At 37.0% G+C, this 26,833-nt stretch overlaps 2 protein-coding genes across 2 annotated transcripts; both read left to right on the top strand.

Annotated features, from left to right (window-relative positions):
- The first annotated feature begins 11,108 nt into the window (after positions 1–11,108).
- On the top strand, positions 11,109–12,849 carry LOC133869147 (uncharacterized). The gene is made up of 2 exons (XM_062306107.1): positions 11,109–11,327; positions 11,974–12,849. Exons 1-2 carry the CDS (start codon positions 11,109–11,111, stop codon positions 12,847–12,849), a joined length of 1,095 nt encoding a protein of 364 aa, XP_062162091.1.
- An 11,823-nt stretch (positions 12,850–24,672) lies between these two features.
- On the top strand, positions 24,673–25,746 carry LOC133869146 (phospholipase A1-Igamma1, chloroplastic-like). The gene has a single exon (XM_062306106.1). It carries the CDS (start codon positions 24,673–24,675, stop codon positions 25,744–25,746), a length of 1,074 nt encoding a protein of 357 aa, XP_062162090.1.
- The last annotated feature ends 1,087 nt before the right edge of the window (positions 25,747–26,833 follow it).

The raw sequence follows: 26,833 nt of genomic DNA, 5'->3' as shown, positions 1-26,833 counted from the left end.
TGGTTTCCTGCCTTCAGTGATTGCTTAAGAAGAGAAGGGAGAAATTTTGTACAGTTGGGAGGGAAGAGGGACCCTCTTGGTTTCCTGCCTTCGGTAATTACTGAAGAAGAGAAGGGAGAAATTTTGTAAAGGGAGAAATTTTATACTGTTGGGAGGGAAGAGGGACTTGGGTTTGAAGGGAGAGAAGGGGTGTTGGACTGTTGGACGTTTGTGTTGGACTGTTGGGGTGTTGGACCGTTGGCTCTTCTTTTCTTCTGGGCGGTCACGGTGGTCAATGGGTTCTACAGGGTACCATGACCATTTAGTTCTACAGAACTCGAAGCCCAGGCAAAGATACAGGAAGCGAGATAGAGGTGTGAGTTGTGATGTTAGGGCAAAGGAATATTTGAGTTGGGGAAAACGAGCAGAGATAAAAATTTCGTGCGAAATTACTAGCGCCAAGCGGCCCGCCTAAAATTTTTCATCAAACGGTGTAGTTTATATATCAGTGTCAACAAACTTGACGCAAATAAAAACTTATTAGTGTCGACAGGTGCATGTCGACGCTAATAGTAGTTTTTTCCTTAAAAAAAATTATGCTATTTAAAAATCATTTAAACCTATTAAAAAAAATTAACTTATATAAAATAATATAAAGCTATTAAAATTTTAGATAAAAAATCCAAAAATTAAAAACTAAAAAATAAAAAAACTTTACTTATAATATAAAAAGAAGTATTTTTTTCTATAGATTCCAATATTAATTTTTTTTTTTTTTTTTTTATATAAAAAAAGGTTTAATAGGTTTATATGATTTTTTTTTTTTTTGTTATGAAAGGATCATTAGCGTCGACGTATAGTGGACGCTAATTAGGTCGATGCTAATAGTTTTCAATTTTTTCAATAAAAAACCAATTTTTTATACATGATTATTAGCGTCGACTGAAAGTGGACGCTAATAACATATTATCAGCGTCAACTTATAGATGTGGACGCTGATAATAGGTTATCTGCGTCCACTTTCGATGTCGACGCTAAAGTGATTCATTAGATACCACATCAGCGTCGACACTAATGTTGACGCTAATAATAATTTATTAGCGTCAACTTTAGTGGACGCTAATACTGAAATGTCGCTGCTATTTCTCAACCCGCGCGAGGTAAAATTTCCCGCCAGGTTATTAGCAACGACACATTAGCGTCGACTTTTTTGTCGACGCTAATAGTCATTTTTTTTTAAGAATTAGCGTCCACTGTTCTGTTGACGCTAATAGTGTCAAGGGTTGATGCTAATAGTATACTATTAGCGTCGACTGTTAAAAGTCGACGCTAATAGTCGATTATTAGCGTCAACTTAATGTGGACGCTAATAGTGTCGCCCCTAATGGGCGAATTTCTTGTAGTGACTAAACGAAAGGGGAAAAAATAAAAGAAAAAATAAAAAAGAAAAAAGAAAAAGCCTAAGGTACAGAAAATCAACTATGATCTTTCTTTTATTTATATATATATATATATATATATATATATATATATATATATATTATATTTAAAAAAAAAAAAAAAGATTTGGTCAAGTATTAGCGGGGACAAAAATAGGTTGCCGTTGACATTAGATTTAAAACCAAGCCGTTTTGTTAATAAAAAATCAGGAACCAATGGTGCTAAGGTGAAAATTTTGCACCAAAACTTCAAAATGGTGTCGTTTCAACATTCACTTTTGCCCTAACATCCGTTTGCAAAAATACTCATACATGAATCTTTAAACATTTTTATTTTTATTTTTATTTTTTTAAAAAAAAAGAAAGAAAAGAAACATAGGTGTATTTTAAGAATTTTGATAGAATTTAACAAACAATCTTACGGATTGTTGAAATTCAAAAAAAAAAAAAAACGAAAGATGAATACCCTAATTGCAAAAGTGATAAAAGATTGAGAGTTATAAGTGCAGTTCTCCTTTAATAAAAAGGTATCAACATTATTATCCTTAAGAAAAAAATAAAGAAAATAAAATTCCAAGGCGTGTGAATCTTATAAATTCCTGCTAATCACTACTAAAAATCAAGCTATTAGTGTCATTTTAAAGAAAAATGACTCCATTTTGAGTTGTTTCAACCAAAAACGATTCCACTTTGAGTCGTTTTAACCAACAACGACTCCACTTAGAATCGTAAGGGTCTAAAACGACTCCACTCGGAGTCTTAGGGTTCGGGCGCCACACTCCTAACCCTACGAGTGTACAACCGGCTGCAGTTATTTATATTTTTTTTTATTTGTAATATATATAATTATTTATATTTTTAACCGGTTTCCTAAAACCCTACTCGTTATCTGGTTGCGGCTATTTCTGATTTCTTGGTTATCCAATTAGCAATTATTGGCGGTTGTACACACCTACCCGGTCCCATCACATTTAGTAATATATCTATAACCATAACCCTAACCCTATATACTATATATAGCACTGAACCAAAATATGAGTATATATATAAGTTATTATATTTAGCATACATATTATATATGTATAAACCCTAACAATATATATATATATATATATATAGCACTAGATTAACCATCTTACATAAGTTGTATTTAGTAGTACTATATACTATATATGTATATATAACCCTAACCTCTATATATGCTATATATAGCATTAAACTAAAATATATAAGTTATATTTGGTATGTATAGTATAAATATATGTACAACCCTAATTAACGCTATATACTATATATAGCCATAAACCAAATATTTGCTCGTGTTGAAGTAGATTTAATAAATTTAGCGTTGAATGCTTAAACTATTAAGCATTCAACACTAAACCCAAAACCCTAATTAATGTTTTTTTTATAGGTACGTACAGTCAATTCTAACTATCAAAAAATATAGAAAACTTGTCATCAAATAAAAACTCTTCCTTCATAGTTTAAATAATAAAATTAAAAAATTGAGTAAAAATTAAAAAACAATTGGATTTGTTTTAAAAACGACTCCAGTTGGCGTCGTTTTAACTAAAGCAACTCCACTTGGAATATTGGGGGGCATGCACAGGTCATTTTTCACATGTCCCCTACCACACCCCCTAAGATCTCTCTCTCTCTCTCTCATCACCACCGCTCCTCCCTGGCCTCCTCCACAATCGGTGTCACCACCGCCCAGTTTCTTGACAGTTTGGTACACTACTACGCTCTCTCTCTCCGGCCAGCCTCCTCCCCTGTTGGTGCCGCGGCCCCCACCACTGCCGCCACTCCTCCCACCTTAATTTCCAGAATCTTCATCACATCTAGGTAATAAACACTAGCTATTTTTTTAGTAATTAATTTTATTGCATTATATATATATATATAAAAAATGTTATTTAGTAATATTATTTTTGCATGTGCATGATAATGTAAAATGCATACGTGCATGATGCTTAAAACACTGCTGCATTATTGTGTTGGATTTCAGTATTATATGGATGCATAATTTATGGGAATTTAGAAAAACAATAGAAACAAAAATATCCATACATTGTGTTTGACGGATATGCATTTAAGGTTTAAGGGTTTTAAGGTACGTTTGGTGTTGAATGTATAATTTGTTGTTTGGTGCACATGCATGTTTGGTGTTTGGTTTGTTTTGTAGCTGCACGTGCTGTGTGGTTGAATTGTACGTATTTGCCGGTTTGGTGTTTTCGGAGGATTGTACCCGGCCTCCCCCCTTGTATTCAATTTTTTTTTTTTTTTTTGTTATTCCAATAAACGTACGTACACGGTGTTTGAATAATATTTGGCTTTGACTTCACACTTTGGTGAGTTGCCGTGAGTTGTATTAATAGAGTTAAGTATAAAAGTAATAACAGCTATTACAATTGTAATTGAACTACAATTAATTATATCTTATATCTATTTCTTGATTATCTTTTGTTCTTTATCTCATCCTTTCTTCCCTTGCAGGTGTACACGTACGGCTCTGTTGTTGATCGATCATTTCATGCATGTCATCATACGCCCGGCCCCTCAATTAAGCTCACTCGGAGAGAATTGACGTTGAGATTGTCCCAGAGTTTGACTTCTTTGGGAGCTGGAAGGAGCTTTGTGAAAGCTTCAAGTTGATCTTTAATTAGATGATGTAAATTTGACAAGTGGATCTGTCTCTGTCGTCTATGCTTTATAACCATGTGCATATATGGTACCTATATGGTACCCAATTTTCTTCCAGCAACTCAATGCCTGTGTCACTGTCTATATATGATTTATATATAATACCAGCATGCATTATATTGTCCATGTTAAATAACAGTAACGTACGCTCTGTTCTTCCACGTCTTATTATTGGCCCGTACAACGACGTCTAGTGGCCGAGAAGGCCAGGGAGGCCAGGGGGCCGGGGCTACCAAGAATATATAATAGCATGTGTTTTTTCAGCCTTAAAACCCAAGGCTGGCAGGATAGGGGAGCCTACAACGACGTTTGAAAAAGTCCTCCCACCACACATACACGTCCTTTCTCAACAACAATAGACTTGTACGTGCACAACCACTCACATGGGTGGGTCTCACTCATGTGAGTGGGTTGTACACAACCTGTAAGTTATGCAAGTATCAGCTCTCTAAAAACAATGTCTTTTATCTCCATTCTACTCATATCACATCACATCACCGCTGCGAAGTGAGTCTCCTAAAATGAGTGCGAAATATAGCATAAATATTTTTGGCACTTTTTTTTTGAAAAAAAGAAAAAGAAAAAAGTTAAATATCTTGTGATTTGTGGTCTCAATAGAACGTACTAAAGACACGTTTGGTACGTAAAAATGAAGTAACTATTTTTATAGAATAAATATTCTGTTATTTGGCATGCAAAAATGGAATAACTTGTGATGTGTACGTGGTCTCAACTCACAACTTTGGCGGCCCTTCCCCGTCACTAGCTAGCTATTATCGTCTCTGGATCGGAGGCCCTTACCCATCATTAGCCATCACCGTCCTTGAAGGACCTTTAGAGTCACCGGCCACAGTCCTCTGCCCACTTTGGTAGTTCACTGTCAAATCAAATCCTAATAGTGAGTTCAAGCCTTAGATAATTTCTGTTAGATGTCATTGGAATCAATTAATATGCGATTGTAATGGTTTCTTTCCCTTTTGCATTGAGCTCCTGTTTATTTGGCTGAATTTTCTTTAACAATTTCCTGTTCTGTCTAGTTTTACTAAGCAGGATATGCAAGCTCTGATTAACAAAATAAATAAGTCTATTGTGGCTCCCCTTCCGACCATGTACTCTGGTGCATTGTGAGTCCGCTTGCTCTCCATGTGAATCCTGATCTTAAGTCCTTCTGAAATTTTTATCCTTCTATATTGTTTTTTCTGTTATGTAATTATCTTGAGATTTTCAATCTCAATAGAAAATAATGTTTTTTGAAAGAGTATGAGTTGCTGTGTGTTGGATTTATATGATAATGAAACCTATGGGTATGATACTTGCCTACTTGGGATTGCATTACAACAAATGAGATTGTTTTTAGAAATGATACTTTTATATACATTCTGTAAATTTTTGTAGGCATGGAAACTTTCTGCCGTTCGAGAAAGGAATATTTAACTAGCTAGAAAGCAGATTGTTTGATTAAGTCACTTTGAGAAGTATATATATGCACAATTTCGAAGCATTGGGTTTGGTATTCCATCGTTCTTTGGCTACCTTAGCTTGTCAAAACTAAACACCAGAGCACCCCAAATGCAGTGCAAAACCATCAGGCCAACACTCTTGTTTCTGTTTACAGTTGAACTTTAAATGATACAACTATGCAAAACTTTGTCAATTAAATATAGATGATCCAGACCTAATCGCCTTTTCAATTTATGCTCTTGCTTCTGTTCCTTGAACTTTTATCTTGGGTTTTACTGAATTTCAGGTCCCAACCTTTCTGAGAAAGGCTTCATGAAAGACAAAGGTAGAAATGCATTGATTGCTTCAGATGATGTGCATAATGTAGGAGTTAGACCCAAAAACGGAGACAAAGTATACATTTGTAATTTTTTTGTTATTATTTTTATTGGTATTGTTTTGTTATTGATACCTAGGAATATTTTTTTCAAAATATATTTTTTTTGAATTTTTAATAGTATTAGCGGCGACACTATAATACTTATTTTTCTGATTTTTTAATAGGTCGCTGCTAATACATGACCAATAGCGGCAACCTATATGTCGCCGCTAATACTTCACAAATAGCGATGACCCAGTTGTCGCCACTATTGGTTTGTCAATAGCAACGACACATGGCTTCAGTTCAAAAACCACTTAGCGGTGACAAAAAATGGTTTTAGCAGCGGCGTCTGTCGCCACTATTGAGTGATCAATAGCGGTGACGTGTTGGGTCGCCGCTAAGGATCTTTTTTTTTTTTTTTTTGTAGTGATTATTAATATATTAGTATTTTTTTTTATTAAGAATGAAACGTGTTCTAATTTTATTGATACTGACGTGACACACTAATGGAATTCGTCAAGTGCTTTGACAAAATTTGACTGTATAAACTAAATTTTTATTTTGGCCTACCCTAATAACCTCTGAATTATTTGATTTTTTTTATATATACCGTAGTAAGCGATTTATAATTCAGGCCAACCACATAACCTGATTTTTCATTTATCCTTTTGTTTAAGTTATTTTTTAAAAATTATTTTTTCATTTTTATTTAATTTTTAATTATTTTTTTAAAGTCTTAAATATTGATTTTTTTTTATGGTATTTTTGTCTTTTAACAAGATTTAACGTCTAAAAAGAGAATATTCTATCTAATTTAACGATATTCCATAACGGAATGAGGGTTTTGATAAGTAAACGGTAATTCGATGGGGTTGGGTGGTGTGAGTGTCAATTCATGTAGGCATATTGACAGAGGCGGGTAGTTCATGGGGGGAAAAGATAATTACTCCTAAAAATTAAATCCATCATTTTCTGTCGACTTAAGATTTTAGAATATGTTGTAATTTAACATAATATCAAAACAAAAATCTTGAGTTCGAGCCTTAACTCAACAATATATCTCACATTTTCAACTAACATAGTTCACATGTCATTTGGTCCTAAATAATTATTTAACGTGACATTAAAGTTAAGATGTCATAAATCCATACATTAACTCCCACAGTTTACTCTCTCATTCTAGTATTAAAATATTAATTAACACGGGCTTAATATATTGTAGGAGCTAATTATTAACCCTAGGTGACATGCCTAGCCGACTTTTTATATATACAAATATTTACAAAACAACATCGGAAATGTCACATAAATATCATAGCAAGTTTAAATTATTTGGCTAAATTTAAGAGGATTCAAACAAGCGATTATAAGAGACTACTTAAGGGACCTATCCAACCGGATAAGTGGTTAGACAACCCAATTTTTATTTAGTCATGTAAGTTCTATAAATAATCTTTCATAATTATCAATCTAAATTCTTTTAAATTCGAACAAATAATTTATAAGGACAGTAATCGTATACGTAGACTCCTAATCTATCATCCATGATCAGATCCTCCTCATCGTAATGCCGCTTCAGAACATTAATTAGGTTGGTCGGCTCAAAAAACATACGTTAAAAAAAAAAAAAAAAAAAAAAAAAAAAAAAAAAAATTGACAATCTCACTACGTTAATTGGCTCAACAACCTTTTGTTGGGGCACAAGATTTTTTCAAAATTTGTCTTATTTTATGCTTTTAGGCTAAATAATTTTTGTTTGGACCTATTTGTTAAAGAAAAATGATATTTTGTCACTTAAATGCATAACTATTGACATAATTATTGACTTTTGAATAATAAAAAAAAATTGACATAATTTTTTTAAATTTAAAAAATAAATAAAACCAAACTCTAACCCATTTATATGATTTTTTTGATTTTTTGTTCAATAAAATAAATAAATAAATAAAGTTAATAGTTATATTATAGGGTGGCAGCATATTATATCTCTTTATTAAAAGATAGTCCAATTATATGATGCTGGTCCCCGCCTCTCGGTCCCAAACATGCTAAAATAAATAAATAAAAAGTGGTCCCAAACTCTGTACGAATAACGTCGTGGCTCTTCCAATTCCATATTTTTTTCCAAAACATAGCATCAATTTTCAGGTACGATTGTCCAATATTGTGTTTATTTATTAATAATAAAACGCATTTTCTTGTTTATTATTAAATATCAAAAAATTCTGGTATTATTTTGCTGTGTTTTTATTACAAAGAATAATAGAGTCAAGAGCTTAATGAGTGTCTGAACTATGAAGCTTAGAAGCTCTGTTTGCTTTTGGGTTTCTTGGTGCTATGCAATGGGTGGCGATAAGTACACACAAACTCTGTTTGTTTCTCAGGAAAGAAACAGAGCTAATTGTTTCAGATGACGCCCAATGACTTGGTGGTGGTTTATATAGGATGGATCAGGAAAACCCAATACTAAAGCGCACCAAGAAATAATTTTGGTGGTACAAAATATTCTTGTTGATATTAAACCGCATACTGTATTATACTGTAATAAAATAAAGTCATAATAAAAAAAGATCTCACACTACTATAATCATGCAAGAGCATTGTCCATAAAGGTTGATTCGTTCCTCCCGAAATATATAACTCGGTAAGATTTAATCTCTTGACATGCATCCCCTCAAGATTAGACTATAGCGTCTATTTTCGTTAAGGACACTTTCAAGAACGAATATCAAATAGAACAACCATTTGATCAAACTAGATGAGGGACTTCAAATATTTTGTTAGGGATATCAAATCTTTTGCCAAGAGATAATTACCAAAATAATGCATGTGAAGCTTATTCATTAGTATTAATTGTGTTGATTCTTTCCAATAAATAAGCTTCACATCATTTTGATAATAATCTCTTGGTAAAATATTTGGTATCCGTAGCATTACTCTACGGTGAAACCCGGGTTGAAGTACACCGATAGGAATTGAGTTACTGTCATCGGAAAAATTTCCGACCTATTTATCCAAGTTAGATCCAGAGACCAAAAACCATACTGAAAGTCTAGAAATTCTACCATCCAAATCTTTGCTTTTATAACAAACGCTAACTCAATCCTACGCCAGCCTATTGTTCATAAGCTGCAGTGTTCAAGGGCCGCAAAGAGTCAAAACTAGATTATATCTAAATATCTGGTAAGAGTGTTAGGTTCATCCATTGAAAAAAAGCAAAAATAACAAGACTGCATCAAACAATAATATTGAATCTCTCACAGTTCAATTGCTCCCTCAGCGTGATCCGCCGCTTCTCTGCATCAAGAGAAGAAAATATTTCAGTCAGAGAGCATGGAGATGAGATTGAGCAAACGTCAGGGGTTTTTATATCCTGTGTAAAGAGCAAGTAGATAGCCTTATGCCAGGCACCTTTTCTTATTTTTTGATGGATAAAGGCTTTCAAACTAATCCTAAAATTCATATAGCTTTTCAGTCCATCCATTCCTACCCAACAACAGTGAGGTATGCCAAAAAGAAAAATTTATTCCCTACAATCAAATTTTGTCCACTAAATTAACAGGTTCCGCTAGTGTAATACTGAGACTGAAAGTAGGATATGTGTCAAAATTGTATTGGCTCTGACATGTCGCACTATCAGAATCTGTTAATTCAGTGGACAGAATTTGGTTGCACGAAGTAAATTGTTAGGAGTTTTAAGTTCATTTTGATATCACATGGAGCTAATTACAAATCAAGTAAAACACAAGGACTAATTTTGCATTTTAAAACATCTGTCCAAAACTTATGGGGTCAATTTAAAACAAAATCTGGGGTCAATTTAAAACATTAAAAAAATATGGTAAAGGGATGAGGTGGGGATTGAGAAGATCCTATCTGTCCAAAACTTATCATGAACAAAAAATCAAAAAAAGAAAAAAAAGAGAGTAACTTCCTGAAGGCTGTCACGGTGGGTTGTTACGACTTGGAGAGGTCCTTCTCTGGTCCTCTGGGTAAAGGCCTTGCGGTCGACTGCTATGCTCTGGAGAGTTCCTCTCCCAGTCCTCTGGGTAAGGACCTTCTTGCGTGTTCGAAGAAGCAGGATGCAGTCGATGTTGCTGAGGTTGTAGGTGACGTTGCAGTGCAGGAGTTGGGGATATTCAGGAAGCTTCTTGATTTTTTGAAAAGTGGCTTCTTTGGGCTTGTGCACATAGGTCTCATTTGGGATGGGTTTCCTCTGATGGGCTGAAGCGAAGCATGGGCAAGACTAAGTGTTGCCTTGGGTTGGGCAGAATGCGTTTTAGGGCTAGGTCCAGAAGGGTGGGCTGTAGGTATTTTTCTAAAAAGACCACTAAGTTGGGTCTTAGAAGAGTAGATTACATTAAGAAGGCTAAGAAATGTGGGTTAGCTCCGGTTCAAGGTCCTGATGCGGGTATGGGTTCTGTTCCTTCGGGCTTGGGTGCCTCGGCGCCAGAAGCTGTGGGTTTTTCATCAGTCTCTTTTTTGGCAATGAAAAAGCGTTCCTCTCCCTATCCTCCGGTTTTTTCTGCCACTGAGATACTCGTGGTAAAGTCCTCTACTCCTTCCAGTTTTGAAGCTTCTAATGTGTCGTCGACGGACGATACTTCTGTTTCCGAGGGCTTTGGTGTCCTTTCAAGGGCCGCGACACTGGGTGTTCGACCGACTATCTCTGCTTTGGTGAGGTCAGCTCTGTGTGGGGATCCTCCTTTGCAGCCTTCGTCTAAGACGGTTCCTTCTCCGGCTTTTGTTGGGTTTGATCCAGCTCTCGGCGACCATGCTCTTCAGGCGCGGATGCTCTAGGTGAAAGGTTGTGTTACTCTCTCCCTGTGATGTCAGAGTCTGGCGCGCCTATTTACCCATCAGAATCCGAATCGGTGCTTAAATACTCTTGGAAGAACAAGATTAGCAAATTGGATAAGCATCTAGCTACTTGCGGAGGCTCTTGAGACTTTCAGTGTTCCCAAGGATCTTTCTAGGCCGTTATGTGGGGTTGTCCCCAAGCCCTTGTCAACTCCTGCTAAGTCTACGCCTGCTCAAGACAAGGGCAGTCAGCCTCTCCTTCGACGTGGCTTCCTTGTCCCAAGCGACGCGGCTCTTCCTTCGTCAGAGTGGGTGTGGTTCCACTCTCTTCGGTCCAGCCTGTGCTTGGGTGCCCGCCTTTTATGTCTTTCTTAGATGTGAGTGAATCTTCGCGGGGAGGTGGTTTTGAAGAGATTGGTGGTCCTCCCGAGGCAGCGATTGATCTTAACTTCTGTTTTAATACTTTAGGGGTCTCCCACAAGGGGAATGTGAAGGACTTTTTAGACTTCATGACTCTAATTGATGCGAAACATCGTCTAGAGGCTCCTGTTTCCTCTTATAAGTTTAAAGGGAGTCGTGAAGTGAAGAACCTAGAGTGCTCGATTAATTATGATGCCAGAGGTTTTGGTTCTAGCCGGGGCAAGGCAAAGCAACCTAATGTGATGTATTAGTCTCTAGGTTTTGTGGGCTGGTTTTGTAGGGGGTTTTTGGGTTTCCTTCTGTTTGGGTTTTTCAGGTGTTTTCCCCTTCCCCTCTCTTTCCTGTTTTGGTGTCATTTTGTATATTTCCTGCATGCTTAGGGGCGCCTTTACGCTTTTTATAAAATTCTCTACTTACTTATCCCAAAAAAAAAAAAAGAGTGATTTAAAAATTAATGAAATTTTACTCACTTTTGGGATTAATTTTACATATTAAAGTCTTCAAAAGAAATTCAAATTTCCCCATCAATTACTTTGAGAAAGAAAATCCAGGATCATTTTAAAATATTTGGGAAAGATCGTAAAAGGGTTAGGTGGAAATCAAGAAGATTAACAAATTAAAGTGACCACAACATCCAAGGTAAGAGAAAAGGAGAAGGTGAATGCACCACCCTTCCCTAAAAGTTTAGTAAAGCCAAAGAAAGAAAATCAACTTATGGACATTTTTGAAACTTTGAGAAAAGTTGAAATAAACATTTATTTATTAGATGCAATTAAGCAAATCCCTTCTTATGCTAAATTTTTGAAGAATTGTTGCACTCATAAAAGGAAGTTCCGGGATCATGAAAAGGTTGCTTTAACAAAAGAAGTAAGTGATGTACTATTGAGGAAGTTGCCACCAAAGCTGAAAGATCCAAGTAGTTTCACTATTCCTTACAAGATTGGTGACCAACTTTTTGATTGTGCATTGCTAGATTTGGGGGCAAGCATCAATTTGCTACCATACACTGTATATGAGACATTAGGTTTGGGGGAGCTCCAACCAACCTCAATCACCTTACAATTGGCAGACAGAAGCATTAAAAGATTGAGAGGTATCTTGGAAGATTTCTTAGTAAAGGTAGATCAATTTATTTTGCCTACTAATTTTATTGTGCTGGATATGGAAGAATCCCTTATGCCATTACCTCTACCTATTATTTTGGGAAGACCCTTTATGAGAACTGCAGATACAAAAATTTGTGTAAAAAAGGGTACAGTGAGCATGAAAGTTAATGGGGAGAAAATTGAATTCAAGGTCTTTGATGCATTGAAATTACCCCTATACAACCTTGATTGTTTTAATATCTGTCTAATTCAAAATGTTGTGGAGAAAGTTTTTCAGGTACATCATAGTGATCCAATGAAAGCCACTCTCACTCACAATTTCACAAAGCAAGACATTAAGTCAAATTGTGAGAATGTTAATGATGATATAATTGAAGTCATTCAATTCCTTGAAGCCTCTCAACCTCATCCAAGTAAGTATGCACCTCCCTTTGAATTGTTTGTGCCAACTAACACTACGCTTGTTCCGTCTATTGTCCAGGCACCAATCTTAGAGCTGAAACAACTTCCAACCTATTTGAAGGACTCACTTTTCTCCATGTGGTTGAGGAGATGTTGGGACGATGTGACTTGGTAGAACTGGAGTTAATGGTGGTTGTCGCAAGAAAAGTACGGTTTCGAAGGAATTCAGTAGTACATGGAGGAGTCTTCACACACCCAAACCAAGTATTTCAAGAAACCAGTAACTCTCTTGATGAATTTAAGAGAATCAATGCACGAGAGCCTGATGCGTGGAGTCATACCCTAGAAGTAATGCCAATACAATGGAAGAAATCCCCCGCCACATGTATGACTAAAATTAATTGGGATGTAGCTGTGGATTAGAATAAGGGATATATGTATAGGGCTTGGCACTATTGTTCGGGATTATGAAGATAATGTTTTGGCTGCACGAAGCACCACAAAAAGTATTAGTCATCTAGAAAATGAATTTGTTGCTTCATATAACTCCGACGAAGGAAGGATTTATTATTTATTAACTTTATGATGGGAATCTGTCGCATTTGACTGTCAAGCGGTAGGTATATATGGAGCTTTGTCGTCAAGAAATGGATTATTGGACCAGGGTCTTGTAGGGTCATCGTTTTTAAAAGCCAGATGTTGGACCAGGGTCTTGTAGGGTCATCGTTTTTAAAAGCCAGATGTTATATATGAGTTGGACTGGATCTTCTCATGAGGTTGTATTCTCACACACACACACACACACACACACACACATATACACACACACACACACACACATATATATATATGAGTTGGACTGGATCTTCTCATGAGGTTGTATTCTCACACACACACACACACACACACATATATATATATATGAGTTGGACTGGATCTTCTCATGAGGTTGTATTCTCACACACACACACACACACACACACACACACACACACACACACACACACACACACACACACACACACACATATATATATATGAGTTGGACTGGATCTTCTCATGAGGTTGTATTCTCTAAAAGCCAATTGTTAGGATACTTTCTAGTCTAGTACTGATTCAGTGATGCGCATGCAGTAGCTATTGTTTGTTGTTTCAGTCAAATATAAAAATTTAGGAAATGATTTTTTTATGTCACATTATCTTACATTAACTCTACACCAAAATATATAGGGTGTAAAACTCATCCATGTGGGTCCTATATATGTGTGTCTCATATACATCACTACAAAAAAATTGCTTATTAGCGGCCAACAAATTTGGCCGCTAATGATGTTATTTTGGCTGCTATTGCTCAATAGCGGCCAAATTTGGCTGCTAAAGAGTGGCCGCTAATAGTCCGACGCTAAAGACTATTAGCGGCCACTTTTTTTGCTCGCCGCTAATAATTGTTTTATAGCGGCCACCAAGTTCGCCGCTAAAAGTAATTTTATCCGCCGCTAATAATTGTTAACTGAGTCTAAAATCGCCGCTAATAATAGACTATTAGCGGCCACACGTATGTGGCCGCTAATAGTTAAAACTGTCGAGTATTATTAGCGGCCACATGTGTGGCCGCTAATAGTCTACCATTAGCGGCCGCACGTATGTGGCCGCTAATAATACCCGATTGTTTTAATTATTAGCGGCCACATATAATTATTAGCGGCCACATTTGTGGCCGCTAATACTATTAAAAAATTGAAAAAATAAAAAATAAAAAATATATATATATATATATTCACTGCATTAATTAAATCTCTATATGCTAAACACCCTTGCGTAAATCGTTTCTCTAAAGAAAACACTTGTTCCAGTATCAAGCTTGATCATATAACACCTACAAATGAAGTCAATAACAAAATGTACAACTTATACAGCTCTGAGACAATTGGAAGGTTCAGTTCTATAGTCCAACAATGACCCTCACCATAAAGGAGTTTTGGGAGAGCCACAAGTACCAATATATAATTTCACACAGAAACCGACAAGGTTCACAATTTGTAGCACATAATCGAAACCTGCAGGATGAGAAAGTGCATCTCAGTTTTGGAAAAGGCTTATGTACCATGTTTAATAAACACCAAAGCTATGTAACTTTGTAAATCATGCACAAATTGTATTCATGAAGAACTTCTACATGAGAAACCAGTGTACATCACAAATAGAATCTTCTGAACAACAATGCATGTGCCTATGTGAGTGCATGCAATATCGAGTGCATTTATCATTTCTAATCAGTAATCTGTCATATGGATGTTTAAAAATGATTAGGTTCGTTTACACATTTCGTAATTTATACACAAGAAAGAAAAGGATAAAACATACAAATAGATGGGAAACTTAATACAATTCTAACTTTTTACATATTACAAACAGGCTGAAAAGATGAAATTTGGAATTTGAAATGAACAGAAAAATGTCTAAGTTGATTATACTGCTTACATTTCGATATAAAACAAATGCATAGAGATGTTACATCAAAGTTATTATAGAAAAGGCCCGTAAATTTTTGCATGAAGAGACCTGGACAGGAAAAAAATGAACTTTATCGTAATACTCAAAAGCAAAGCATTCAATTTTTTTTTTTTAATAATAAAGGTATTGTCTATTTATACATTCTTTGCTAGGCAAGAGGCTTCCAGGACTGCCTCATTGAAATCCATTAACAGCAACATCAACTTCATACAAAAATTTATGCATAATGCAACTGTCATTGTTTATTTTAAGATCTGTGCACTGAATATTTATAACATAGTATTTCCTTTGGAAGTTAAGATAGATTATGGCATTCATTGGAGACAGGACTACTTGACTGCTGAATCAAAATTAACCAATATTTCCTGCATATCAAATATTTATCGCCGCTAATAGTTTCCCGGAATTTTCCGCACCTCCCCCGCCAAGTTATTAGCGGCCATTTTTAGCGGCCACCTAATAGTTTACAAATAACGGCGACTATTAGCGGCCAATTGTGTTTGGCCGCTAATAGTGTATTATTAGCGGCCACTTTTAAAAGTGGCCGCTAATAATATGATCATTAGCGGCCACTATGCGTTGGCCGCTAATAATGTGGCCGCTAATGATCAAAATTCTTGTAGTGCATGGATCCCACATCTAATGTATCTTAGTGTAGAATTAATGTAAGATAATGTGATGTAAAAATAACACGTCCCTTATTTTTTGTTATTTAAGAAACGTACCTTTCAACGTGTTCAACATGTTCAACAAAGGATATTAATAACTTGGCTTTACTAGTTTATGTAAAATAGAGAAAAATAAATAAATAAAATTCAACTTTTATGGGCCTATCATGGGGCCGGCTTTCTACTAGACGAGTTCGGCATGTGCCTAAGGCTTATAGTAGGCCCCTATATAGTAGTTGTATTAATAGCATTGGTAGAAATAAAATGTGGTTAATCTAGAGAAAATGCATGACTGATTTTAAAATGATAGGGGTTCGTTTAAGTAGTAAGGGTCTTGGTCTTGTGGCATGCATTCTCATTTGGTTTATGATTCGAATCTCCTTGACTCCTTGTGTGCAAATAATTCTTTGAAGCTATGTCTATCGGTGAAGTCAAAATATTATCTGATCCGTGTGAAGAGGGGGCTCTGGGTTTAACCGGCAGGGGTGGGTATACGAAATGTCGACCGAACCTTTGAACGGTTCTTTGTCACTAAGAAAAAAAAAAAAAAAAAAAAAAAAAAAAAAAGAAGAAAAACAATGAAGGCGTCAGTTAATGTAAACAAAAGTATTTTTAGTTTTTTATTTAATTTCAAGATATTAAAATTACTAGAAGATGATAGTTTGCAAAAGTATTGTCTTAATCTTGAAAGTTTTCTCAAACATGATATTTATTCTCATATTGATGGTTTAGATTCATTTTCAAAACTAAAAGTTTTACAAATAGAAGAAATTAAGTACTCCGGTTGACATAACAGATTATATAAAAATACAAGATTACATAATTCTTTTGAGAATTCATGTTACAATTGCTTGCTCTAAAGTTTCCTCTTGAAATTTCATAGAAGCATAATTTTTTTGCTGGAGAAGGAAGGGTAAGTGGCTTCTTGTTTGAGGAGGGAAGGACATTTGAGAGGGGAAGAGTCGGAGAAAAAGACACGTGAAAGAGAGAAGGAGAATGTGTCTTCTATGTAAGGGCCTAAAGGAATAAGAAGACTTTGGAAAAAAAAACAAAAGAAGAAGACTTTGGATAAAAAAAGGCGACGTGTGGCTTAAAAGAAAGGTGATTAAAGTAATTGACTGAATGCTTCATTCACACAGGGAAGTTGGAATGCCAAGGTGTACGTGTTGAATGTCAACAAAGTTTGCAGCTTCTTGTCTACTTCTACCCAATAGTATATTCTTTCGTCTACTCAATTGGGCCGGTAAAATAAAGAAATTAAAGACACTCCTCTCCAAAACTAATAACTTACTGGGTTGATTTTAAAATAATAGCAACTTAGGGTAACAATTTATCTTTGCATATATGCATGTTATGTGTGGGTCGTGTTGATACAACTTATTATTTTAATTCGATCATTTTAATTAAATGTGTTAAATTTGTTAATCTTAATTCGTTAATTTTGTGTTGAGTTCGTGTCGGGCTCATGAGTCGTGTTAAAAATTGTCAGTTTTAAATTTCGCGTGTTAGATTTAGATCATGTAAGTCGAAGTTTAGATGTAAGATTATATATATAGGTCAATCATAATCCGACTTAATTAATTAAATAGATCAAATTTCTCAATTTTAACCCGTTAATTTCATCTTAAGTTTTTGTCTAATTCACAAATCAAAGTAAAAAATTACTCGCCTCTAGCTAACATTCACTCGATCTCTTCTCACTTTAACTTGTATGTATTGTCCCGTTTTCCGTACTTTGATTTTCTTCATTGAGTCTTCGGAGCTGGCCAATCTTGAAAATTTGAGCAAGAACTTTTCTATGATGTTTGTTCCTTGAAAAGTATTTTCAAGATTGAAAACTTTTTGATTTAAACACATTTGGCAATAAAATCTTTCATTTCTTTTTTCCAGTTTCATGTATATATGTTTGTAAACGACATAAAAGTTGAAATGACTGGTTCAAATTAAAGAACCTTAAATAATAAAGCATTAATACTATATATATTTGGTCTAGAATGGATCCTTTGCTTTATCAAAGAAATTAGACTCATTGAATTAATCTATGCAAATAATAAGTTTTACAAAGATGATTCAACTCATTAAAAAATTAAGAGAGAATTTCATTTATAATTTTTGAACTTTCACATTTTTTAAAGAATGTACCTAAACTTTAAAACGTCTCAATTTATGGTATTTATTAATTTTTCAGAAAGTTTCAATCTCAATCTCCCGTTAGAATTTTCTGTTAAAATCCTATCAAAATTTTCAAAATATCCATGTGTTTATTTTTTTATTTTTTTTTAAAAAAAAATTATAAAAATTATCAAAGATTCAGGCATGAGTAATTTTACAAATTCCGTTAATTTCTAACTAACACCCAAATTCTAGCAATTTTTTTTTCTTTCTTTCCTAAAAACAAAAGGAGTGGTATTTTAAAAATTTTGACAGGATTTAACGAAAAAAATTGAACGGAAGACTGAAATTGAAACTTTTTAAATATTGAATATTCTAAATTGAAATGTTTTAAGGTTTAGGTACATTCTTTCAAAATATGTGAAAATTCAAGAATTATAAGTGAACTTTTTCCAAAAATTAATTAATGAAACCATGCATGCATTTGGAATATCGGAGATAAAGAGAGAATGAATTTTCAGATATGGATTTAATTTATAAATTGATGAGTACTTAATAAGACGTTTTAGAAGATAGTAGATGAAAAAAAAAACCGAAAACTTAGGAAAATTTAGTACTTGTAAATGTTTCTAATTATTATATAACCCTTAAATTAATTTTCTCCTTAGAAAATTGTGGGATTAATTAAATTTTTCCTTGCATGCAATAAAAAGTAATTGACTGAATTCTTTTTATTTTTTTTTTATTTTTTTTATGACACACATGTGACGTAAAAATACCAACCCGCCGACCTGTTAAAAAGTCAAAAAGGTTTGCAGCTTCGTGTGTACTTGTACTAAATATTATATATGTTAATTTAACCAGGGAAATTAGTTTAGTTACCTCTCTTAATTTGATGTTAATTCAACTCCAAATTGTACGTACGCCTTCAAAAATCATGCAGTTCCCGCGCTTTATCTGTAATTAGCACATTGTGGTATTAAAATGCTAACCAAACAATTTACTCTTTATATATATATATATATATATATATATAAGATATGACAAGTCAAGGTTTTAACATTTCCTAGTCCACGTACGACTCCGCGTGACAAAAAGTCTTCCAAGACCATGTTTGTCCTGGCGAGTTCAACTCTCTAGGCTCTAGCAATATATATATACCCACTCCATCTCCCCCACATTCTCTCAACAATTCCAAGCATTCCCAAGGTGATCATACGTTAATCAGCTTAATTGGCCGGCAACCAATTAATCATGGCAATATCCACGATGATCTACACTCATCTTCGTGCAACCACACAATCCAGGCTTTCTATAATCCATGCCCATAAAGAAGCTCTTCTCGATCGCCCCCAAGCAAAGGCACCATCAAATCCGGCTTTACGTCTCGCCGAATCACTCTCACATCTCCTCCACCTCCATGTTCAAACCCCTCCCCGGACCGATCTTCACCAATCAATTTGGAGCTCGTTTACCGAAGAGAAACACTCCACTCCCACAACTTCTCCCAAGGAGGTCATAGCGCACAAGTGGCATGATGTGTAGGCGTGAGTTGTTATCCTTGAAACAAGGAGTAGTGGCCTAGGAATAGATGTCTAATAATCTAGCCATGAAACATGGAGTAGTGGCCTAGGAATAGATATCTAATATTATACATACATGGGACCAATCATTTATCTTTTATCCTTGTTTCTAGCCATGAAACCAGGAGTAGTGGCCTAATGTCTAATATTATATATACATGTAAAGAGAGCAGTTTTTTCTATGGAAAAAAATAATGTTTCTATTCGTAAGATGGTATCAGAGCATGGTTTAACCCTGCCGCCCAAACCTCTCTTCTCTAAACCTACCCAATAATTCCACTCATCCACAACCATGAGCAACCCTGACCAAACTGACCAAACTAATGAACCTCCATCGGCATCCATCCTCACCGAATTGACCACCCGAATGAATGAAGCTTTGACCAAAGCTTCAACTCCAATGACAGAAAATACAGCAGCTATCGGCATCAAGTTGGACGGCTCCAACTATGCACCCTGGTCCCAGGTGGTCGAGATGTACATCTCGGGCAAGGACAAACTGGGCTACATCAACGGCGACATCCATCAACCCCCACAAACGGACCCATCCTTTCGAAAATGGCGCATGGACAACGCCATTGTCAAGGGTTGGCTGATAAACTCAATGGACCCATTGTTGATTGGGAATTTTATCAGATTTCCAACGGCAAAATTGGTGTGGGATTCCATTGCAACGACGTACTTTGACGGGAGTGATACCTCTCAAGTCTATGATCTCCGGAGACGTGTGACCTGTCTGAAGCAAGCAGGTGGTTCACTGGAAAAATTCTTCACCGAGCTACAGGGCCTCTGGCGTGAGATTGATTTCCGCCGCCCAAACCCGATGGAGTGTGTGGTCGATATCCAGCACTACAACACCATAATTCAGGAAGATCGGGTGTATACATTTCTGGATGGATTGGACGATCGGCTGGATAACATCCGGGGGGATATTCTGCAGATGAAGCCGTTCCCAACCATTGAACAGGCATACGCTTATGTCCGCCGGGAAGCTGTCCGGCAGGCTGAGATGATCTCTGGCGCCCCTACAGAAAATCCAGGAGCAGTTCTGGCGTCAAAGAGCTTCAAGCCCGGTCAACATTCCTCACCTTCGACCAAGTCCCTGTCTCTCGGCAGTGGGAAAGCTGGCACTCCCTCAAGACCACGTGCCTCCTCTGATGGAACAAAGTGTTCTCACTGTGGTAATTCAAAGCATACCCGTGACACTTGCTTTAAACTCCATGGATACCCGGAGTGGTGGAATGAACTACAAGCACGGAAACGTCATGATGGTCCAGGTTCTGACGGAGGGAGTGGCAAGGCTACAGTGGCTACGGCTGAACCTCAACTCTCAATTTCTCCTCTGGTCGAGACAGCCCCCGGTGACCCACCAACCGCAGACCCAGGTAAATTTAGCACTGCCCTGTGTAGCTCCTCTCCAGTGGGTGATGAGAGCTCATGGGTTATTGATTCTGGAGCATCAGATCACATGACGTTTGATGACCGAGATTTTGCAGAAAAAACCCCACCAAAGCGAACTTGTGTTGCCAATGCCAATGGGGTACTTTCCCCAGTCACAGGAGCCGGAACTGTCACCTTGTCTCCCACTTTATCACTGACCCATTGCCTACTTGTTCCTTCCCTTTCCCATAAATTATTATCCGTGAGCCAGGTCACCACTTCCCTAAATTGTGTTGTACTTATGTACTCTATGTTTTGCTTGCTTCAGGATATTCTTACCAAGGAGATCATTGGGCGTGGTACTAGACGGGGGGGACTCTATTACGTAGATGATTTCAGCATGGGCCGCGCACATCACATGCATCATCCAGTTGACAATAAAGAGCGGCAAATTTGGCTTTGGCATCGTCGGTTAGGACACCCGTCTTTTAGCTATATGAAGCATTTATTCCCTGATTTGTTTTCCAACATGTCCCTATTTGACCTCAAATGTGAAACATGCATTCTTGCTAAAAGTCATCGAACTTCTTATTCTTTGAGTATGAATAAAAGTCATGTTCCGTTTGCGTTAATTCATTCAGATGTGTGGGGTCCATCTCCAATTTCTACAGTTTCTGGCATTAGATGGTTTGTAATATTTATTGATGATTGCACCCGCATGACCTGGCTTTATTTGTTGAAACACAAAGCTGAAGTACTAAGTGTCTTTAAATATTTCCACACTATGGTTCAAAACCAGTTTTCAGCTAAAATACAGATTTTGAGATCAGATAATGGCGGGGAATACATCAATCGGGAGTTTCATGAATACTTCCAAAAACATGGCCTTATTCACGAAACCTCCTGTCCCCATACCCCTCAACAAAATGGAGTGGCTGAAAGAAAAAACCGCCATATTCTTGAGACTGCTAGGGCGTTATTACTAGGGTCTCATCTGCCGAGCCGACATTGGGCTGATGCCGTGGCCACAGCTGTGCACCTCCTCAATCGGATGCCCTCCAAAGTATTGGAATTTAAGACTCCGTTACATACGTTGTCCACATATGTCTCCTTACCCACGATGTTAATGATACCTCCTAGGGTTTTTGGTTGTGTCGCCTTTGTCCATCTTCCTAAGCATCAGCGCACGAAACTGGACCCTTGTGCCATTCGATGTCTTTTCTTGGGATATGCCGTACATCAAAAAGGATACCGCTGCTATGATCCGGCCCACAACCGTACCTATGTGACCATGGATGTCACTTTTCTGGAAACTGAACCATTTTTTCCAGCACCCAATTCTGCTCGTCAGGGGGAGATTAATAGTGAAGAGCCGAATTGGCTACAGCTCGACTGGCCGAACAGTAATGAGGAAGCGACAGAGGAAGGACCAAACACAGGGCTTGATATGTCCCCAGAGACTGACTCCAGAGACAGGCCAATACAATCTGAAGAAGAGAGAGACACCCCCCCTCACTCACCAGTACCAGAAGGCCCATCTCCTGAGAATATTCCTGAGGTAAACTCTTTTTCACTACCACCAGACTCTAACAATATAGGGATACCTGTTGTTGGCTATACATTACCTTTCAGGCATAATCGTGGCAAACCACCAAATAGATATTCCCCAGATGTTGGAGAACGGAGCACAAAGTATCCAATTACCAACTATGTGTCCACAAACAGGTTATCCAAACCACTCAAGACATTCATACATGAGCTCTCCTCATGTCGGGTCCCCTCCGATATCCATGAAGCACTGACAGACCCAAAGTGGACTCAGGCAGTAAAAGGAGAAATGGAAGCACTACTAAAAAATGAAACATGGACTCTTGTCCAGCTACCCAAAGGAAAAAAGACAGTGGGGTGTAAATGGGTATTCTCTATCAAACACAAAGCAGATGGCTCAATCGATCGATACAAAGCAAGGCTAGTAGCAAAGGGTTATACACAAACATATGGCATAGATTATCAAGAGACCTTCTCGCCAGTGGCAAAATTGAACACAATTAGAGTGTTGATGTCTCTTGCAACAAACCTTGATTGGCCACTATACCAGTTTGACGTAAAAAACGCCTTTCTCCATGGTGATCTTGAAGAAGAAGTCTACATGGATGTTCCACCAGGCTACACAGCCAATTCTGAGTCTAAGGTGGTGTGTAAATTACAAATAGCACTGTATGGGTTGAAGCAATCACCCAGAGCATGGTTTGGGCGATTTAGCTTGGCAATGAAGAAATATGGTTATATCTAGAGCAACTCAGACCATACACTGTTCTTGAAACATCAATTGGGCAAGGTCACTGCGTTAATAATCCATGTAGATGACATGATTATTACTGGTGATGATTCAGAAGAAATATCAAGAATCCAACAACAGCTGGGAACAGAATTTGAAATGAAGAATCTGGGAGGACTAAAATACTTTCTGGGAATTGAAGTTGCGAGATCAGAACAAGGTATATTTCTTTCCCAACGAAAATATACCTTAGATTTACTATCTGAAGTGGGGCTATTAGAATGCAAACCTGCAGAGACACCAATTGTCCAAAACCATAAACTTGGCGAACACCCAGACCAAGTACCCACAAACAAAGAACGGTACTAGAGATTAGTTGGAAAACTCATTTACCTCTCTCACACACGCCCAGATATTGCATATACTGTAAGCGTGGTAAGCCAGTTCATGCATAATCCTAGTGATGAGCACATGGATGCAGTGATCAGAATTCTTCAATACTTAAAGTCATCTCCGGGAAAGGGACTAATGTTCTCGAAGAATAATCATCTCAAGGTTGAGGGATATACGGATGCAGATTGGGCAGGAAATATTTCAGACAGAAAATCCACATCAGGGTACATCATGTTTGTCGGTGGGAACTTAGTTATATGGAGAAGTAAGAAGCAGAACGTGGTGGCTTTGTCAAGTGCTGAGGCTGAGTTCCGGGGGATGGCTAAAGGTCTTTGCGAGCTTCTCTGGCTCAGAAGATTATTAACCGAAATTGGTTTTGCTCCTAGTTGCGAAATGGATCTTTTTTGTGACAACAAAGCAGCAATTGATATCTCACATAACCCTGTCCAACATGATCGAACCAAACATGTGGAGGTAGATCGACACTTCATCAAACAGAATCTAGAGTCCAAGATAATTCGATTTCCCTTCATCAAATCTGAAGATCAACTAGCAGACGTACTCACCAAAGCAGTGTCCAGCAAGAACTTCTACAACTCACTTGACAAGTTAGGCATTAAGGATTTGTATGCACCAACTTGAGGGGGAGTGTAGGCGTGAGTTGTTATCCTTGAAACAAGGAGTAGTGGCCTAGGAATAGATGTCTAATAATCTAGCCATGAAACATGGAGTAGTGGCCTAGGAATAGATATCTAATATTATACATACATGGGACCAATCATTTATCTTTTATCCTTGTTTCTAGCCATGAAACCAGGAGTAGTGGCCTAATGTCTAATATTATATATACATGTAAAGAGAGCAGTTTTTTCTATGGAAAAAAATAATGTTTCTATTCGTAAGATGACGTACACGGTTCCTCGGATTGGGACAATCTTTTGGATCCTCTTCAGCCTTGGCTCAGACGAGAGATCGTCAAATATGGAGAATTCGCACAGGCAACATACGACGCTTTTGATTTTGATTCTTTCTCCGAGTACTGCGGGAGTTGCCGATACAACCCAAGAAACATGTTTGAGAAACTAGGCCTTAAAAGAAATGGCTACACGGTTAGCAACTATATTTATGCCATGTCGCATATACATATGCCTCAGTGGCTGGAGAGGTCACATTTGGCTGACACGTGGAGCAAAGATTCCAACTGGATCGGCTATGTGGCGGTCAGCGACAACGAGGAGACACGTAGGATCGGGCGGAGGGATATTGTGGTGGCGTGGCGTGGAACCGTGGCACCCTCGGAGTGGTACGAGGATATGCATAGGAAGTTGAAGCCATTTGGGCAAGGGGATGCTAAAGTCGAACATGGGTTTCTTAGCCTTTACACAAGCAAGAATGAATCTACAAGGTACAACAAGACAAGTGCCTCAGAGCAAGCAATGAAAGAAGTGACAAGGCTTGTGGAAATGTACAGGGAAAAAGGTGAAGAAGTAAGCCTTACGATCACCGGACATAGCTTGGGTGGCGCGCTGGCTCTGCTCAATGCTTACGAAGCCGCAGCAACCATTCCCAACCTTCCCGTCAACGTGATTTCCTTCGGCGCACCGAGGGTCGGCAACGTTGGTTTCCGAGACGAGCTTCATCAGCTGGGAGTCAAAACACTGAGGGTGGTAATCAAGCAAGACGTAGTCCCTCGGATGCCGGGGCTTGTTTTCAACGAGAGCTTACAAAAGTTTGATGATATCACCGGATCATTGGAATGGGTTTACACCCACGTCGGAGCCGAACTGAAGCTCGACGTTCGGTCATCGCCGTACCTCAAGCGTGGGTTCGACTTGATGGGGTTCCATAGCCTGGAGACATACCTTCATCTTGTGGACGGGTTTCTTAGTAGTGCCACAACATTTCGGTCTGGTGCGAGGAGGGATGTTGCGTTAGTGAACAAGGCGTGTGATATGTTGGTGGATGAGCTTAGGATCCCACGTTGTTGGTACCAATTGGCCAACAAGGGATTAATACGTAATGCTCATGGTAGATGGGTAAAACCAAAGAGAGATGCAGAAGACATACCTTCACCTGCTGGTAGGGAAGAAAGTACCGTGAATGTTCTTGCAGTTGGAATGCAAGCACAAGATGCGCGCAGTTAATGAATCTGTACTATATGCTCTAGTTTGTAATATATATATATATATAAACCGTAAATTATGTTGGGACATATTTGGTGTAATTAGCTAGATCCAGCTAGCATGCACATACTCAAACTATATATATATAAATTAAACTTATAACTCCTAATATTTAATTTTTTACTTTTTGTAATTAAGTACTTAAACTTTAAAAAATGTCAATTTAAAGTATCATTTTTTTTTTTTTTTAAATTTCATTCATTCGATTCATTAGAAATTTTTGTTAAAAAAAAGAAAAAAAATTTGCAAAGATTGAAGTGTTGGCCAGAATTTAACGAAATTTATAAAAATACGCATGCCTAAATCTTTGAAAATTTTTATTTTTATTTTTTTTTAAAAAAAAAAAATGGTATTTTGAAAATTTTGATAGGATTTAAAGGAAAATTCTAAGGGAATGGTTAAAATTAAAAGATGGATACCTTAAATTGACATTTTTTAAAGTTTGAATATTTAATTGCAGAAGTAATGAAAGATCATGAGTTATAGGTAAATATATATTTTTTAATATATAAAAAAAATGCAAGAGTCGATTAGCATTGCCACGTCAATCTAGTAGGATGGATGCGTAATATTTAATGTTTCTCCTTTTAAAATCAAAAGAATAAACAGGTACATTGGGATGGATGAACCAAAAATCTCCGCCTTTGATGGGTTTCATTCAGCCGTAAATGGAATGAGCACGGTTGACTTAAGCGGTGGTAATTAAGTGAAAATAAAAAGGAGTACTAGTATTATAATACTTTTCTTGATAATTTACAGATGAATGCTTTAGGCATTGAGAAGTGATCCTTACACTCATTTTTTACAACAGCCCCACAACAAGCTGACGTGGCTGGTAATATTTTATTATTTTTTTACAAAAAGAAAACAAAAGAAAACAAAAAAAATAATAAAATATTATCCGCCACATCAGCTTGTTGTGGGGCTGTTGTGAGAAATGAGTGTAGGAATCATTTCTCTTAGGCATTATATACAATTTAAGTGTCAATATTCTAAAAATGGAAGACCTAATTGCAAGACTATTTCCTAATTGAAGATGATAATCGTG

This window comes from Alnus glutinosa, chromosome 5 (assembly GCF_958979055.1).
Source record: "Alnus glutinosa chromosome 5, dhAlnGlut1.1, whole genome shotgun sequence".
NCBI classification, from domain to species: Eukaryota; Viridiplantae; Streptophyta; class Magnoliopsida; order Fagales; family Betulaceae; genus Alnus; species Alnus glutinosa.
The sequence above is the reverse complement of the archived record's forward strand: the minus strand, read 5'-3'. Positions and strand labels throughout refer to the sequence as shown.

Excerpts from the sequence above, each read along its gene's own strand:
- LOC133869147 (XM_062306107.1), top strand. The coding sequence starts at position 11,109 with ATGTCTTTCTTAGATGTGAGTGAATCTTCGCGGGGAGGTGGTTTTGAA. Across the intron at positions 11,328-11,973 it reads AGTTTAAAGGGAGTCGTGAA|AATTGTTGCACTCATAAAAG; the intron begins GTGAAGAACCTA and ends AAATTTTTGAAG.
- LOC133869146 (XM_062306106.1), top strand. The coding sequence starts at position 24,673 with ATGTTTGAGAAACTAGGCCTTAAAAGAAATGGCTACACGGTTAGCAAC.